This window comes from Centruroides sculpturatus, unplaced genomic scaffold (assembly GCF_000671375.1).
Source record: "Centruroides sculpturatus isolate CEXI.00-Female unplaced genomic scaffold, Cexi_2.0 scaffold212, whole genome shotgun sequence".
NCBI lineage: Eukaryota > Metazoa > Arthropoda > Arachnida > Scorpiones > Buthidae > Centruroides > Centruroides sculpturatus.
In genome coordinates this window covers 383,600-401,917 of record NW_019384356.1, presented here as the reverse complement: position 1 = coordinate 401,917, position 18,318 = coordinate 383,600, and the positions used below count along the sequence as shown (strand labels likewise).

The window sequence follows — 18,318 nt, the reverse complement described above, 5'->3', positions numbered from 1 at the left end:
CTGAGTGGCTTGAAACCTCTTGGAGGATAATTGTAAACGCTATCATGTCCAGGCAGTACCTCCACACGTATCACGGTCACCGTACCAACAGATGTCCCAGATGTAAACTTACGGAAACTACTGAACACATATTTTATGAATGTAAAACTGCCAAATCTGTCTGGGCTTGGATAGCCAAGACTTGGAAAACTAAAATAAAATGGCAACACATAAAGTACCAAACCAAATTTAATATCCAGAATCAGAGCTACTACTTCCTCAACTGGGTGATTGCCTTAGCAAAAAGGAACCTATGGAAAACAAGATGCAACCTAATATTCAATAGTAAAAACTGTAATGCAACTTGGATAGTCACCAAAATCAAACAGGATGCTAAATTTAAAATCTGGAGTGATATCAAAAACATGACGAAAGAGGAATACAGCAAAAACTACAAAAACAGTGACGACATTTTTAAAATTATAAATGATGAGATCTACTTCAATGATGACACTTATCCGCCCTAGCTTTCTAACGGTCTCTGTGTCCTGCCTGCTACCATGATGTCCTCTATCTGCCTTGTCTACGTAACCACTGCTTGTATATCTCCTTCCCTGTAACTCATGTTTCAGGTATAAACACCTTCAGCCCAGCTGCCAGTACTACATTTTTGTAAAACTATCATATTATCGGTTAATAATGTATCACCTTTTATCTTATATCGGGTATTACTCTACCAAGTAATCGATCTGTAACGCGTCAAGTTTATATATATTGTACGCATATATCTGTTCATTCACTTTTATTATTCTACGGATACCCAAATATTCTACTAAATGTTACCATGCTTCCGTTATTCTCTGTATGTGTCTTGTATTTACAACTGTGTAATTGGTACCACCCTCTGGTAACACTGTACATATTGTCGCGTTTTGCCAGCTACCTCCACCCCTTCTGTATATTCCCCGCGTGTTTTATACCAATTTACTACCATGTATACTGCAAGACTTTAATGTTGACTTGAACATGTTGTTCCATGTAACTCTCTATAAAGTAATTAATAAACTATTATTAAAATCTGTTCTAATCAGCTTAATATCTGATTCGCTTCTACCAGAAGTTTCGATGTTAAATTGATTTTTGGAAACTGGCGAAAGGTTGGAGCTTGCTCCTCCTTTGTCGCGGGTTGGCTCGGATTTGCACTGTTTCCGAGAATAGCCCACACCCCAATGGGGTGATAACTCAATAAAGATTAGAAATATGTTTGATATTAATATATTAATCGTCTACTTTTTACCATCTTCTCTGGCCGGGCGATTTCACACTAGAACGGATTGGAACGATATCCAATTGTGTTCTCATGAAACGGTACTATTATTGTTGTCATGCCAACACCAGTCAGACAGATTTAAAAAGTTAAATATTTGCGATAGGGTCAGTGAGTTACAGCGAACACTCATTCTGATTGGTCAAACGAATCGGTCACTGATATAAGCTGACAAAGCGAATGCTAATATGACGATTTTAGTCTCTGTAATCCAAAATTATTCTTGGTAGACAAATCTCACAGCAATTTTAATGGCAAATTAAATTTATTTTGTAAAAACTACATCAAATGCATTTCGGGCTGGTCTAATATTTTCCAGTCCCTCTTCAGTGCTAAAACAATAACACGTAACAATGGAAGTGCTAAGTAACAATGGAAGTGTTAAGTAACAATGGAAGTGTCAACAATGGAAATGCTACGTAACAATGGAAGTGTCAACAATGGAAATGCTACGTAACAATGGAATTGTTAAGAGAAAGCAACGTGCAAGATGCAGATGCAGTTTTTTTCGTTTTTGCGGGAAATCGAACATATTTTTAGACCCATCTAAAAATTCTCTAATTAGTCTGGAAATAGGGGACTTAATTCTTGCATTCTGTGAAAACGGGTAAGGTTGACTGTAACGTAATAATCTTTATCTTAGTTATCGTTACTTTTGGCCGAGCAACGCCGGGCCCACCTGCTAGTGTAGATATAAAAGAGCCCGCTAGAAACTTAATTCGGCACGGCTTGTAGAGCCTCTCTTGTCTGGATATCTATGGCAATACGGTAGGACATGAAAGTATACAGGCATAGTACGCTTTCCTATAACATATTTGTCCAGAGATGTAACTATTGTTTTGAATCGTCTAGTAAATAATATTCTTAGTTCTGCTGCTGGTGTCCCATCTGGCTACATAAATACTCGATGCACAAATCCGTTTAAGGACGTGTGGCAACGTGCCAGAGACATTCCTTAGAAACACTATTCACGCATGTGCAGCCCGAAGAATTATGTTGTTGGCAAAAGGCTTTACTGAATACGGTCGTGGAAGGCAAAACATTATTTCCTGAATGTATCGCTGCTGCACGCACCGTCAATTTCTGTTACACAATTACTATGGGGAATCCTCTCACGAAATGGCTTCCAGACTAACTCCAGCAACGAGAGAGTTTGCATCTCAACAGTAAAGGCGGGATTGAAGCTATTTGAATAAGTTAACACAAGAAACAACGTATTCAATACTAAAAGAATTTTTAAAACCTAGAGAAATGCTTTCTAACTCAGATGATGACAGAAGTTTAGAAAAGTGTCAAAAAGCGACCCCAATGGCAGTAAAATAAACAATTGCGTTTATTCTGTAATTTTCCGGCCTGTCTTCGGTGTGTTTTGAGTTTCTTCGAAGTCGGAAAAATTGAGTAATTTTAACTCGCTAGCAGGTGGGCCCGGCGTTGCTCGAACAAAAGTAACGATAACTAAGATAAAGATTATTACGTTACAGTCAACCTTACCCGTTTTCACAGAATGCAAGAATTGGGTCCCCTTGTTTCCAGACTAATTAGAGAACTTTTAGATGGTTGTAAAAATATGTTCGATTTCCCGCGAAAACGAAAGAACTGCATCTGCGCCTGTAAATCTTGCACGTCGCTTTCTCTTAACAATACCATTGTTACTTAACACTTCCATTGTTACCTAACACCGCCATTGTTACTTAACATTTCCATTGTTACTTAACACTTGCATTGTTGATAGAAGTGTTAAGCCTTAATCCTGTCCCTCTCCCCCGTGGGGAGGAATTTCGAAAAATCCCTTCTTAGTGTGCGTTTTAATGACGTACCCTATCTATGTACCAAATTTCAACTTTCAACTCCTAACCGTTTGGGCTCTGCACTTATTATTATTATCATTATCATCAACCCGTCTCGATTATATTATAGATGTTACCAAATATAAGTTTTATATTGTTTTAGCCAATTAAATGTAAGGCTGCTGTAGCATGGTCACTGGGTAAGCCTCTATCTATTGAGACAATAGAAGTTGCTGTTCCAGAGAAAGACGAAGTTCGTGTGAAAGTAAGCATTAAAATATAAATTTTAATTTATATATTGTTTGAAGTATACATAAACCATACATTATTATTACTTTTAATCCATTATAGATAATATCTACTGGTGTTTGCCATTCAGATGAAAGTTTCCTTAATGGATTTGATCCCAAACAATACTTTCCTGTTCTTTTGGGCCATGAAGCAGCCGGAATCGTAGAAAGTGTTGGAGCAGAAGTGAAATCAATACGACCCGGTGACAATTAAAAATAATAATAATTCTTAAGGGGCCCAAACACGTTAAGGAAATCCTTTGAGGAATAACTGCGTTGGCCTGACCTTGAGGAATTACTGTTATAGTGTGTGGGGGAAAACTGTACAGTTTCGGCGGCCTGTACAGGCCGCCGGAGTAGAAACGAAAAGCCATTTGATTTTCCTGCACAGTTTGGATCGCCATGACGTGTGTGTCGTCGTTTCCGTTCAGTTGTGAGGCCTCTGAGTGAGAAAAATCGTCCCGTGAATGTTCAGAAGAATTTTAAAAGATTTACGAAAGTAAACCACGCCTTTCAAATGTTAAAAGTAAAGATTATTATGACAAAAGCAAAAAAGAAGTTGCCTATTTAGGTTTAATTGAAAAATTGAAGGACATTGAGCCAAATGCTAACAAAAAAAAGTGTAAAAAATTAATAACATCAGAAATGCATATAGGAAGGAAATTAAGAAAATCAAAGCATCAGTCAAGTCAGGATCAGGAACTGATGAAGTATATGAANGGATGAGGAAGTGTCTGTAGTATCATTAATAGTAGTTGTTGTATGTGTACTATTATCAATGCTTGTTGCTCTTTACTCTATTTACATATAAACATTTACTCTATGAGTGTATGAGAGAGTAGAGAAAAGAAGGAAGCGACCTTGATTGGCATGGCTGCCGTATATAGGCCTGGGTCATTTTCAAGAAAACGAGCCGTATACTAATTATGACAGCAATACTTTTAGTGGACTTCAATCAAAGTATAGTAGAGTTTGTTATTGTCTAATTTTTATTAATTTATTACCCCGCAGGGTATGGGCCGTTCTCGGAAAAAGTGCAAGTCCGAGTCAACCCGAGGCAAAGGAGAAGCAAGCTCCAACTCTTCGCCAGTTTCCAAAAAACAGTTTAATATCGAAAAGCTTCCGGTGGAAGCGAATCAGATATCAAGCTGATTAGAACAGATACTACAAATGATCTTAGCCTGGGGCCAGGAAGCGATAAAGTGCATTTCCGAAATTTTCTGCTACTTCTCTCGGTGATATCGGAGTTACAGGTGTAGTTATGTCGCGGTTTGAAATACAGCAAAATAGTGTGTTTAGAAATAAATCGTCTAAACTGAAATCAATCCGAATCGTAAATAGCATCGATTTAATGGATGTTATACACTAGCCTTATCTTATAAACTTGAAAATACAATTTCATTTTTAATCATCCATAGGAAATGAACTGCAGCTTGGACATGTAGTGTCGTAGACGTCACGCTCCATTGTTCTGTCTTCTTCACTTGGGTATAGTTTTGTTCTCTTCTCCGGTAGTCTCCATCCCTCGCCTTAGCTTTTAGCTCCGAATATATCTCTAATATCCTCTAGTAATGATAATAATCTTCGTCTTTTCCGTCTCATTAGACAGTTTGTCGTAGACTTACTTATACGTAGAAATTCGAATACCGAATTTATCGTTGTCTACGAGTAGAGAAAGACAGGGCAAATAGAAGATATACGGAGGGCGGCACGATAGTTCGATATACTGTCAGCGGGGTCACTTTTCGACTCGTTCTTTAAACTTTTGGCATCTGATTTTTGAATATATTTTTAAAGTTTAAACCTTATTTAAAGGTTTTTTTATTACATTGTTTGTTTTTTCTGAGTTTTTTTGCAATCGTTCGCATTATTATTTTGTTAACTTTATTATTTTTTTTTCTGCATTGTTTGGCGAAGGAAAACAGTATACTGTACAGTACATATGGTCGTTTGAATCGCAGGCGGGTGTTCCATTTTCTATCTTTCTGTAACTTTTATTTTAGAGGTTTCTGAAATGTCTTTGTGTGTTCGTTTTCTCTTTCTGAACCGTTGTTTTTTAGGGAGGCTTTTTGCGGGTGTGGAGAAATGAAAAAAATTGGTATATGCGTTGTAAATATCTGCTTGAATTATTTTAAATGAGACTAACGAATTCTGCTGTTTTTATTTGGTTTCGAACAAACTTCGGTAAATTCTAATTTTAAATTTTATCATCAAAGAGCAAGGTTTGCTTAAAATACCACTGGTATCAATTACAGTCGACCCCCCTATAACACTGTTGATTATTCCGTTTTATATGAATTCCATGTTGTACGAGTCACTTAGATTTTACAAATACTTATGCCTGGCTATGAATGGTTCCCGTATTTGTAAAATCTGAGACTCGTACAACATGGAACTCATATAAAACGGAATAATCAACAGTGTTATAGGGGAGTCGACTTGTACTTTACATTACAAATAAAACATAATAATAATAAAAGATTCGTTTTATTTGATGAAGATTATTCAAGTTAACACTCCCTATTGTATGTATGTTACATCTAAATTGCATCTTTAAAAACAATTCCGATTATTATTATGTGCTGAAGTTTTACATAAATAAAAATTCGATTTATGCAAAACTTTGACGTTTATAACATGCACCCAGTATTATAAAAATATTCTAAATAATTAAATAAACTCGATTCAGCGAGCATAAAATTTCGTCGTGTTTCGATCGAGTATAGCGTATAGAAACGAGCAATTATTTATTGTGACATCGTCAAAATGCCGGGTTGCAATTTTTAATCATATTTTTAGTTAATTTAATCTAAATTATCCACTTCAAATTAGTAGTGGCTTGCCCCTGTACATCGTACTTTTTCTTTAACAATAGACTCGTGCCGATCATCTAACACCATTCGGGGGGAGTTTGAAATTGAAATAACGCGACTTCCGGTTTGCATCGGAAGTTCGTATATAGTTATTCGGTGCCTCCTGCCTCTAATGTTTCTATATCTGGTGTTGATTTTCATGTATCTAACTCTGTTCTCGAAATTAAATAGGTCTATAATTTTTTTAAAATTGCAGTCCAATTACAGTATTAATATCACTGAAATAGTATAGTTATTGATAAGATTGTATGGTGTGTGAAATTTTAAGTCTGCATGCAATAGCGGATTAAGAAATCTTTGGAGGAAAGTGCAGAAAGGAAACAATCTGCCTTGCAAAAGTTTTTGCTACTTGAAGTACCCGGCTTTTCTCGGGAAAAATCCCCAGAAAAAACCAACTGCCCCTGTGCAATTCCTTACATCTATCGTCGCCTCTATCTATAGTATACTCCTAAATGTTTTTTAAAATCTTTTCATTCATTTCGGTGGCCAAATGGATAAAACTACTGAATTGGTCGCGGGTTCGCTTCTCTCCAACGGACGTGGAGCTTTCCGGGTTTTCTTCACGTTTATAACACCTAAGTAGAGGCTGTTTCCGTTAGAAAGTTTTACCGGATGGCATCCCCATCGGCACATCGCCCACGTATCGCGTTGCCGTAACCAAAATAATCCAATCCAATCTACCAACGAAATGGATAAAACAGCTTCGTACCGTTGCGGAGTGATTTGAACACCGGCTATCGACTACTTGATACATTAATTCTATTCTAAACCGTAACTCTGTGACCAGGGACGGTTTTGAGAAACAAGCGATTAAGTAAGCAAACCAATGGATTGTGCCTATGCCTACTTAATTAACTGCTCGTTTCTTGAACTTACTACAGTATATCTCTCAATTCTGATAATACGAGGCGTATAGTCGTCAGCCAGCTGCTCCGAGGATCCGTCATGGATTCGAATAATAGAGCCCCAGGAAGTTTTTGGCCGCACAATGGACTTCAGAAAGATTCCTTTAAAGGGGGGTGGAAGTAAAATACATAAAAATTTCTCGGAGAAATAATCTAATATTTTACATTAAATTATTTTCTTTCAATTTAATTTAATTAATATAATTTTATTTATAATATATTTTAAAATTATGTTTTAATATTTAATTAATATTTTATTTAATTAGTCTAATAACGAAGAGTTAGTTTCGTAACAGTTCTTGTGTCTTGACGTCACACGAGAATTTTAGGTTATTCGGAGAAACATGTGAGTTCTGAACATATTTTGTTTTTTTACAGTAAAAATGCGAATTGTCAAACTCGATTAAATATTTGAAATGATTATTTTTATTGTATAATTTCAGGTCAAAGGTTACGTTCAAAATAACGCAGACTGCCGATCCAAAATTACCGTATAAAGTGTAAGTGTTTTTTTTTTTTTTTTAATTTAATTCCAAGTAAATTATTAAAAATATCTGAGTATTAATCCAAAAACTGATTTTACTGATATATTTTTTATAAATTTATAAACTATTAAATATAAAAAAATAAACCTTGTCGATGAGGAAATGCTTTCAAGGAACAATAGAATAATATCTGCTATATCTGCTATTAGAATAATATCTGCTATACAGTACCTATAGAGTAGTTGTATGTTCTTAAGACGTGAAAACTAAAAGTAATACATTGGAAAAGTTTGTTTATATAAAGAGATGGCACTGTTCTTTAATTGTTCAGCATCGTCATTTTGACGCCATGTTTGAAATAGAAGCGTTAGTGGCANTTTTTTAATCCTTTATAATTTTAACTATTTAATTGCTCCTTCCTCTCTTCCTTGGCGTGTTGTGAAATTTCTGATAGTTGGATAATAAACCGTTTTATTGTAATTTGTCTTTTTAAATTGTTTGAGTCGATATTAAAATTTGGAAAACGGGATCCCTAGATCGGTAAAATAGGAGAATTTCCTTCTACAACTTCGGTTGTTGTTCGGGATACAGTTAATGTTTTAACGAAGTTCGAGCGAATACATAATTAGCAAAAAAAAGTTGAAATAAAGTGATTAAACAAAAATGATTACAAATATCGTAAATAAAAAATGCATATATAGAGATATTTTTTGGAGGGGGAAATGGTCTTCGCAATTTGAAATCGATCGAACACACGGTAAAATGCTCGTATACACGCGCGCCATATATCGTAGGATAAATGTACTATGCCAGAAACCTTCGCGGGGGTATATTAAACAACTTCCCAAAGTTTCGTGGCAATCGGATAAACGGTGTGGTAATGCATGAAGGACAGACGCACAGACATACATTCATTTATATATATATAGATATAGCTTTGTAAAGAAACGTACATAAAAATACAAAATATTCTTATTAAATCTTAAAACAATGCACTTAGTCAAATAGCTCCCTACCAGTGTCTAATGGATGGAATCGAAGACGTTTGCAGAGCGCGCGCATACACGCGGACTGCCAAATCCCCGGGGTGCCGATACCGGTCAATGTCAAATACCTCTTTCGTCGCATCACTAGTATACCTCAAAGGATGCGACAAGGTTGTAGATTTTAAACGTTTCTCATCATAGCTGTAAAAATCTAAATACGTTAATCTTAATAGTCATTTGTTTTCTAACTAATTCGTTTTAGGACCAAGTGTCCTCAGAAATTTCCAAAATTTACAACTTTTCGGTCACTCTCGTCGAACNACTAAAAGATATTACAAATTAAAGACTAAAAACTAATAAAGGTTTGAAGTTTTACAAACATCCTACAAACTACAGAAAAGCAGTTTAGCATTAGTAGATACGCTATACAGTACGTATAGAATAGTTGTATGTTCTTAAGACGTGAAAACTAAAAGTAATGCATTGGAAAAGTTTGTTTATATAAAGAGATGGCACTGTTCTTTAATTGTTCAGCATCGTCATTTTGACGCCATGTTTGAAATAGAAGCGTTACTGCCAACGTTTTGGTTGCATTGTCTATTTCGTGTTTACATCTGTTGCTATGCCATTTAATGGCCGAATTAAATACAGGGTCTTCCAAAATGAATGCTACCGTTTTAAGGGATTGTAATTATGTTGTGATATAATTTAAAACATTTGAAAAGTGTTCGAGTTTTACGTTTACCCGTTACGGTTTCTCGGCGTGTGGCGTATGCGCCTCGTGTTGCGTGGCACGCGTCCGACCGATGTTTAAATTCTTTGCGTGCGCTGCTACGGCATACCCCGTTGTCACTCCTTCTGCGAAAGCCGGAATTTTTTTAGCTCCCGTAAATTACTCGTGTTGCGCGACGGTGGATTCGGACTTTCCACTGTAGATTTTTGCCTTTGAGGAACAGAAAATGCCTTCTCTGTTGCGGACTCGCCGCTTTTGCTTACGGCGCTTTTTAGAGGTAGATGGCAAATTGTTCGAATGCGGACGAAAGACGAAACGTGATGGTTACTCCGTTGATTAGTGCACGTCTCGTACTTCTCGGATAATAATTAACGTAATTACAGAAATGATGGCATTTATTTTGGAAGACCCTATGTGTTCTATTCATTTTTTGTGCAGTTAGACACAGATATTGATGATTCGTACCTAAGTAGTTAATGTTTGTATCTCGAACGTGACATCGAAATGTGTTAAACATTTGTGTTGCCATCTTATATTGCAAATTATAAATGACTTCATTATTGTAGAAAAAGATAGTTTAAATTTTATTTACTACATTATTCTTATTATTAGTTCTAAAATCATTTATTTTAGGACATTTACATTGAAGAAATTAGATTATTGAATGTAATTTTTTCAGTATAGAGGAGAAGATGGTATTATGGAACCCCATTTTCATTTTAGTGAATTGTAAACAAGGTATCATAACTACACCCACATTTCTTGTGAAAAAAGTACTGGTAACTATTAAACTAAATGTTCCTAATTGGATTTTTCGCTAGTGTAATTATAAGTATGGTTTTTGAAGGCTTTTGTACAAAAAGTCCGAAAGTAGGCTTAGAGAAAATCGGGTGGTAATATGGAACCTTACTGTATGTTTTCAAAAAATGCTTTAATGTATCCAAAAACAAATAGGAAAGTACAAAGAATGTTAAATAATTACAAAATTATTTACTCCAATATATTTTATCGAAAAAATGCTTTTATAATAGAAAAATATGACCTCCATCAACAATATATATTCCAGCAGCTCTTTTTCGATATTCTGACGAAGAATTGGCTTTCTACCTAGTGTCTTTTTCACAAATTGCTCTGGACGAATGTCTGCTTGCAAATAGAGAATTCAGAGGAGTTGGGTTCCTTAAAAGCACCAGTGGCATCGCCATCTTGAATTAACTTATGTCTGTCAAGACCAAATTTTAAAAAATGTGAACATCACACAGATTAATATGTACCCCTAAGTCTCTGGAACAGAATACATGCACCAGTGAACTTACAACAATACAACTTATATTTTAAAAATAATTAAATTCACTTAGCATTCAAAACTTTCGAATTTTGAAAAAAACAAATTTGCTGATTCACTACGGACAACCGTTTAACTGAAGTGAAATGGGTTTTCCCCTTGCTATGAATGTCTGCCTAGTTCAGTTCGGCCACAATCCGCTACAGTTCGCCTTTATTATTAGTTCGAAATGGAGTGGTTCCATAATACCAGCAGAGTTCCATAATGCCACTTTTTCCTCTATATAAAAATTATTTTCCAATTAGAGTAATAGCTAATTCTGATAAGAAGACAATTATGCAATATGGCCACAAAGTCACTAAATATGAAATTTAGTTTTGGGTCTTCCAGTTAGAGAATTTTTGATGCAAATTAGAAGTTGGATCCGATATTGTAGTTGACTTGAAATTCAGATGTAACGTGTAACACTTTGCTCTGGGGTATTGTGAAAGAAAATTTCTCAAGAACATTTCATCTGACACGATCAATTCCTTAAGTTTTCATCTTGGTTTAAAATAGTTCATGACTATAAGGAATATAAACAAGAAATTTAACAGAGAAATGCACCTTGATATTTAACTTTGACTTTATTTATTAGAACAAATGTTTTTGACCATTAAATTACTTGTAGTCTATACTTATTTGTATATATAAGTAGAGAGAGGACTAACTTATCTTTAAACCAAATTACATGGTTGGTTAGTTAAAATTTATAAGATATAACATAAAAACAGCCTAGAAAAATTTAGTATTCTTTTGTTTTGGTTTTTTTTAATTGACGAACATTTAGATTTTAATTATTTTGCTATTAGGAAAAATTATTTGATTGTCTATGTAAATATGAATTAAGTTTTTAGTCGGTATTGAACTATACAGTTACTAAAAGATATTACAAATTAAAGACTAAAAACTAATAAAGGTTTGAAGTTTTACAAACATCCTACAAACTACAGAAAAGCAGTTTAGCATTAGTAGATACCTCGTCAGTAGCAAAGTAGATAAAACCGTTAAACATTGGTAGTTGATCTTGCGTTTGCACCTGACTAATAGAATGCATTTCTGAGTTTTCTTCATGTGTTTAACATTGAAATAAGGGCTAGTTTCTCATAGAAAGTCCTCCTGGGAGACACCTTTTGACAGATTGACTTTGAATTGCATTGCCTTATTCGTGAGTGTCCTTGGCAGGGATTAAACAAGGCAAATGACCACCTGGAATCAAGTAAAACATTCCATAAATTTGTGACCAAAACTTATTAAACAAAATAACTTTATCTGAAAAATATGCTTGGTTTGTCTCTGGAAAACTTTCTATGTTGATATAACTGCAGTATACATTCTCAATTATCCACATGTAGCTTATCTAGTTTGGTTTGCAGATTATCCATGCATGCTTATGTCTTGCAAAAAATTTATGTCAGGAATACAAATACAGTAATATCCCAAACTTATGCGATAGGTGGGACCGAGCAATAACCACGTAAGTTGGGGTATAATTTCGTAATTTGTGTAAAATCCAAGTCGGATGTATGTAAGCTAATAAATGTTCTTGTTAATCTTATCTTGTCTTTTGATTTGTTCATGGTTACAAGAAATCACCACATAGAGTCTCTCAAGTCTCCATAGATATAACAAACACAGAAATAAATAACACAAAATAAATTGTGGTTATGTGTCGATTCTGCACGACACGTCTGAACATGTAAGCCGAACAATAGTGTGGGGGAGTGAGTAATCAAGAGTTGCGTGGCGCTCAAACAAAAGACGAATTGACGAGATTTGAAAATTGCATAAGTTGGTGTAGTGTAAGTCGAGGTATTACTATATTAGAATTAAAAAAATAATAATAATAAAAATTCTTGGTTAATAATACAGGAAATCAATAGCAAACTGCTAAGCATTTGTTCAATAAATTTTTCTGAATTTTCTATGTTGAAGGTTTTATTCAATTCTGATCACATCTAAAGCTTATCAATTATTGCTCTCAAACCATATTTTAGGGCCTTGAAATTGTGTTATATCATAGTTTATAAATAATTATATAGCTACAATCAGACATTATTAGCTTGTGCTATTATAAAGTTATAAAGAGGGACCCCAACCTTTTGTACCTAGAGGCCCAAGAATTTTTTCCAAAAATATCTTAAAATTCATTTAATATTTGTTGGAACTATATAATTGTGTTGCCTTATTTTTATTTCTTACTTAATTTAGCAAGATATATAATTAATTTTTCAGAGTTTTACTTATGAGTGGCTCCATATTTTTTTTTCTAAATACAAATATTAAAGATGGCAATTTGCATATGATAACCAACTTTGTTGGGTCATAATTATTAATTCTTTTGATTCTTAATGTCCAATTTTTACTTTCCCGGCTGTTATATATAACAGGTTTCATATGGCGATTGGTCAATAAATGACCCCCCAAAGTTTTTTACATTTTTGGGGTAATTTCTGTATGTATGGATGTTAGTGTGAGGGTGCACAATTTTGTTCACTCTTTAAAGCTTAATAACTCTCATGCTTTTTATCAAAAATTTCTGAAATTTTGCAGGGAGGTTTGTTTATTAGAGGGATTGATGCTATTAAATTTTGGTGGTAAAAGATCAAGGGGGTGGGGAGATAATGGAGGTCTTGTATATCTCCAGTAGGGTCAGACATAATGACGATTTTACTTGTTATTAGCATTTACAATTTTTTAGATTAATTTAATCAAACACCTGACTAATTCCTTCAATTTCATAATTTTGATGTTATTTTTTAGCATTTTTTCCAGTCTCAATTTAAGTAACAACCACATCTCTGCACTTCAGTTCTATAAATAGAAATCCAGTTTCTTTTGACTTAAAATTATGAGTCATGGGTTTTTCCTCTGACTCATCACTAACATCAAAAAAAAATTTTTTTATGAAGTTTGTATTATATTTTAAAAATATCATAGCAAAGTTTTAAAATTCAATACTGTATTAATTTACTATTTGAGTAAAGTGTATTTTTTTTCTATTTAATTTACTTTAAAGTCACTTTATTCAAATAATAAATTTCTTATCTTTTAAGACCATTACATCAGTAATAGCTTTGAAGATAAGCAAAATACAGTAAGNTAAGTATAATACTAGTATAATGTTATTTGTTTAATTATTGTACGATATAACAAATAAAATATCTAATTATTCTTAATATAATGTTTTACTATATCGCCCAGAAAATTGTTTTTCGCGCCCCAAAATATAAATAGTTACTTATCGCCCCCTCAACATGGAAAAACGTCCACATGGGAGCGATATCGCCCCCGTTGAGAAACACTGGTCTAAACTTTTTTCCAAAATAATGATATCCAATTAAGTTATTTCATTGTCTCAAGATAAAAAATACACCCTGTTTATATGTTTCTTTAGATAGTAAAGGTCTGACTGACATACCAAAAATGGTGGACGAGTATTTGGAAGGAAAACTTCCTACAGATAATCTGATTACTCAAGTGATTTCTTTAGATGATATTAATAAAGGATTTGATTTCTTAAAAACTGGCGAATCGTATGTCATTTCGTATAATTTTACTATTTATGATTATTATTCGAATTATAAAAATTTAAATAACTGATTTTAATTTCAGATTGAGAACTATCGTTCTTATGAAACACGAGAAGTAACTACGAAATTTACAATTTTGGATATACGTTTACGATAATGTACGTACAAACATACGAAAATATGCATTCAAAAAGTGAGCGTAACAATTGCTCATGCTTGTTTACAACGTTTATCAGTTCTGTGAGAGCAGAACTGATAAACGTTGTAAACAAGCATGAGCTTCTTGAACAAGTCCATTCTTGAACAAGAACTTTTGCTCAAGAACAAGACTTGCTCAAGAAGCTCAAGAACCTCAAGAATATGAGCTTCTTGAGCAAGTCCATTCTTGAACAAGAACTTTTTAAGTTTCTGCATGGTTCTTGGTGGAAGATGACTGGATGCAACTCGTCTTCCTAGAGCATTTTACACATTTTCTACGGCAGCGATTCTCAACGTTTTTCGACTTGCGTACCCCTTGACAGCTCATTNGGTATTACACTATTAGAATTAAAAAAATAATAATAATAAAAATTCTTGGTTAATAATACAGGAAATCAATAGCAAACTGCTAAGCATTTGTTCAATAAATTTTTCTGAATTTTCTATGTTGAAGGTTTTATTCAATTCTGATCACATCTAAAGCTTATCAATTATTGCTCTCAAACCATATTTTAGGGCCTTGAAATTGTGTTATATCATAGTTTATAAATAATTATATAGCTACAATCAGACATTATTAGCTTGTGCTATTATAAAGTTATAAAGAGGGACCCCAACCTTTTGTACCTAGAGGCCCAAGAATTTTTTCCAAAAATATCTTAAAATTCATTTAATATTTGTTGGAACTATATAATTGTGTTGCCTTATTTTTATTTCTTACTTAATTTAGCAAGATATATAATTAATTTTTCAGAGTTTTACTTATGAGTGGCTCCATATTTTTTTTTCTAAATACAAATATTAAAGATGGCAATTTGCATATGATAACCAACTTTGTTGGGTCATAATTATTAATTCTTTTGATTCTTAATGTCCAATTTTTACTTTCCCGGCTGTTATATATAACAGGTTTCATATGGCGATTGGTCAAAAAATGACCCCCCAAAGTTTTTTACATTTTTGCACTTGAGACCTTGAAACATCCAGAAATGCAAAAAAATTTTGGGGTAATTTCTGTATGTATGGATGTTAGTGTGGGGGGTGCACAATTTTGTTCACTCTTTAAAGCTTAATAACTCTCATGCTTTTTATCAAACATTTCTGAAATTTTGCAGGGAGGTTTGTTTATTAGAGGGATTGATGCTATTAAATTTTGGTGGTAAAAGATCAAGGGGGTGGGGAGATAATGGAGGTCTTGTATATCTCCAGTAGGGTCAGACATAATGACGATTTTACTTGTTATTAGCATTTACAATTTTTTAGATTAATTTAATCAAACACCTGACTAATTCCTTCAATTTCATAATTTTGATGTTATTTTTTAGCATTTTTTTCCAGTCTCATTTTAAGTAACAACCACATCTCTGCACTTCAGTTCTATAAATAGAAATCCAGTTTCTTTTGACTTAAAATTATGAGTCATGGGTTTTTCCTCTGACTCATCACTAACATCAAAAAAAAATTTTTTTATGAAGTTTGTATTATATTTTAAAAATATCATAGCAAAGTTTTAAAATTCAATACTGTATTAATTTACTATTTGAGTAAAGTGTATTTTTTTTCTATTTAATTTACTTTAAAGTCACTTTATTCAAATAATAAATTTCTTATCTTTTAAGACCATTACATCAGTAATAGCTTTGAAGATAAGCAAAATACAGTAAGACCCCGCTTAACGTTGATTCAATATAATGCGGTCTGCTTGAAGCCTAAAAAACGCTCAAAATTTATGCCAATTTAAATTATTGCGGCATTTCATGGATTTGTACATAATATGATTATTTACAAACATGAACCGATCAGAAAAAGGTGGCAAAAAAGTGTACTTTCTTTAAATCTATGTTTGTTTGGTATAATTTTGGAAAAAATATAACATCATGGATGTCATAGGCAATATTGGCTTGGCTTGGCAAGAATTAATTGATAAATGCATAAATGAAATGTGGAAGAAGTTATGGCTGATGGTATTCAAGAATTCTCAACGAGAAGAGCCTATCGCTGTATCGTTAGGTTGACCAAACTCAACCTAATCGATACAACAGGACTAGGAGATGTAGACAAGCAGGATATTAAGGAGTTACAGCAGGTTTCTGGTGAGAGCCTTACCAACGACGACCTTTAAGAACTGGCAGAACAAGGAATTCATGTACAACTGGAAAATAGTGATTCTGAAAACAAAGAACCCAAAGCATTTTTTCGGCAGATTTCCTTAGTAAAAGTTTGGTAACGATAACCAAAATCGTTGATCAGATTGTAGCGAATGATCCAGATTTTGAAAGGACTGTAAAAGCAAAATGAGGCGTTTTGGATGCAATCTTCCGCTACCGACATTTGCTCAAGGAAAGAAAAAAGCAGGAAATGAAACTTCATGACTTTATTGCAAAAAGCAAGAATTTCAGAAAAGTCAGGATCTTCGTCACAAAAATGAACTATTAATATATTATTATACATTTCTGTGTGCATATGTTTGTATTATTTAACATATATTATTATGCAAATTAATATAAAAATAACTTAAAGTAATTAAATTAAAATCTGTTTATTTTTGGTCGCATGTTTCCCTATTCCTATTTACTCTGTTAAAATGACCTTGTTCAGTGCTTTGTCTTCTAGGAACGCATCCCCCTGCATTAAGTGGGGTCTTACTGTATATGCAAATAAACAATTCATAAAACTGGATATAGCTCAAAAATAAACATACCAACACCAAAAATCCAGCAACATAAACAGTATAAATTATAAAAGCATAAATGTCATTAATGTTTCTTAGTTTATTTATCTTTAAACGTAAAAATTCACAGAAAAGCAACGAGAAGGCTTTTGTTAATTATTGTATTAGTACACAAAGTTATTCTGTATCTTTTTAAATTTTTATTTTACATCTAAAGATTATTAAAATGTGAAAAGGTTTTTAGTTATAATAGTATATTTTAATTAATTTTATTTATTTAATAGTTTGAGTGTACCTGAACAAACTCCATTCACAGCAGTTTTGAAATTTGCAGCTGAAGAGGTGAGATTTTGATTTATATCTTTATATATAAAGCTTTGTAGGTTTTGCTTTAAAGTATTTGAATAATAATGGAGGTTTAATTTACAGTTTAAAGTTCCTCCAGCTACAAGTGCTATTATTACAGATGATGGTGTTGGCATTAATCCATCGCAGACAGCAGGTAAATTTGTTAGAACATAATAAAAACAATATTATTTATTTTTACGGTGGTGCCTCGTACTTTGAATTTAATTCATTTCGGAGACTGTTTAAAATCTGAATTAATTTTCCCCATTAGAAATAATGGAATGTGAATCAGTATTGTTTAGGGTCTGAGAGCAGACCCTAAACAATACCAAATTTGATAAACTTAAACAGCAAATACACATAATTTAAGGAAAATATAACAAAATTAAAAATCCTAAATAATAAACTAAAACATGTAAATAATAAATAAAATGCATAAATACTTCATAATAAAATGAAAATTGCATTTACTAGTCACACATCATACAAGACTTTGGCATCTTAAACATGACCACTAGATCCACCACATGTACCATTGTCGTGATTTGCAATAAGCTCCTTTTTCACCCCAATCATTGATACTAAAACCTTCCTCTTACACTTTGTTGCTCCCACATGGTTCTTGGATGCCATGGTTATTAGGTAGGGATTATATATGTGACCAAACACCAAAAATGCCTCTCAGCCTGTTCCAACTTTAGAGGTGATTAAAAACATTCAAACAACACTAGTCTTTAGTGTTGTTTCAATATTTTTAATCATTTCTAGTCAGAACAGGATGAGTTTTTTTTTCTTATTTTATATTTTTAAATTAGATTTATGAAGTCTTTTCGAACTTTTTCACCCATATTGAAATAATTATCTATTATTAAGGAATAC

At 33.2% G+C, this 18,318-nt stretch overlaps 1 protein-coding gene and 2 non-coding genes across 3 annotated transcripts; 2 read left to right on the top strand and 1 right to left on the bottom strand.

Moving 5' to 3' along the window:
• The first annotated feature begins 602 nt into the window (after positions 1–602).
• On the top strand, positions 603–17,748 carry LOC111639752 (alcohol dehydrogenase class-3-like). The gene is made up of 8 exons (XM_023385696.1): positions 603–611; positions 3,257–3,358; positions 3,445–3,586; positions 14,087–14,225; positions 14,305–14,337; positions 17,376–17,433; positions 17,521–17,593; positions 17,711–17,748. Exons 1-8 carry the CDS (start codon positions 603–605, stop codon positions 17,746–17,748), a joined length of 594 nt encoding a protein of 197 aa, XP_023241464.1.
• LOC111639792 lies at positions 1,022–1,207 on the top strand. The gene has a single exon (XR_002759143.1). It is a non-coding gene; the product is annotated as a U2 spliceosomal RNA (small nuclear RNA).
• Positions 4,393–4,582, bottom strand: LOC111639787. The gene has a single exon (XR_002759141.1). It is a non-coding gene; the product is annotated as a U2 spliceosomal RNA (small nuclear RNA).
• Positions 17,749–18,318: the final 570 nt, after the last annotated feature.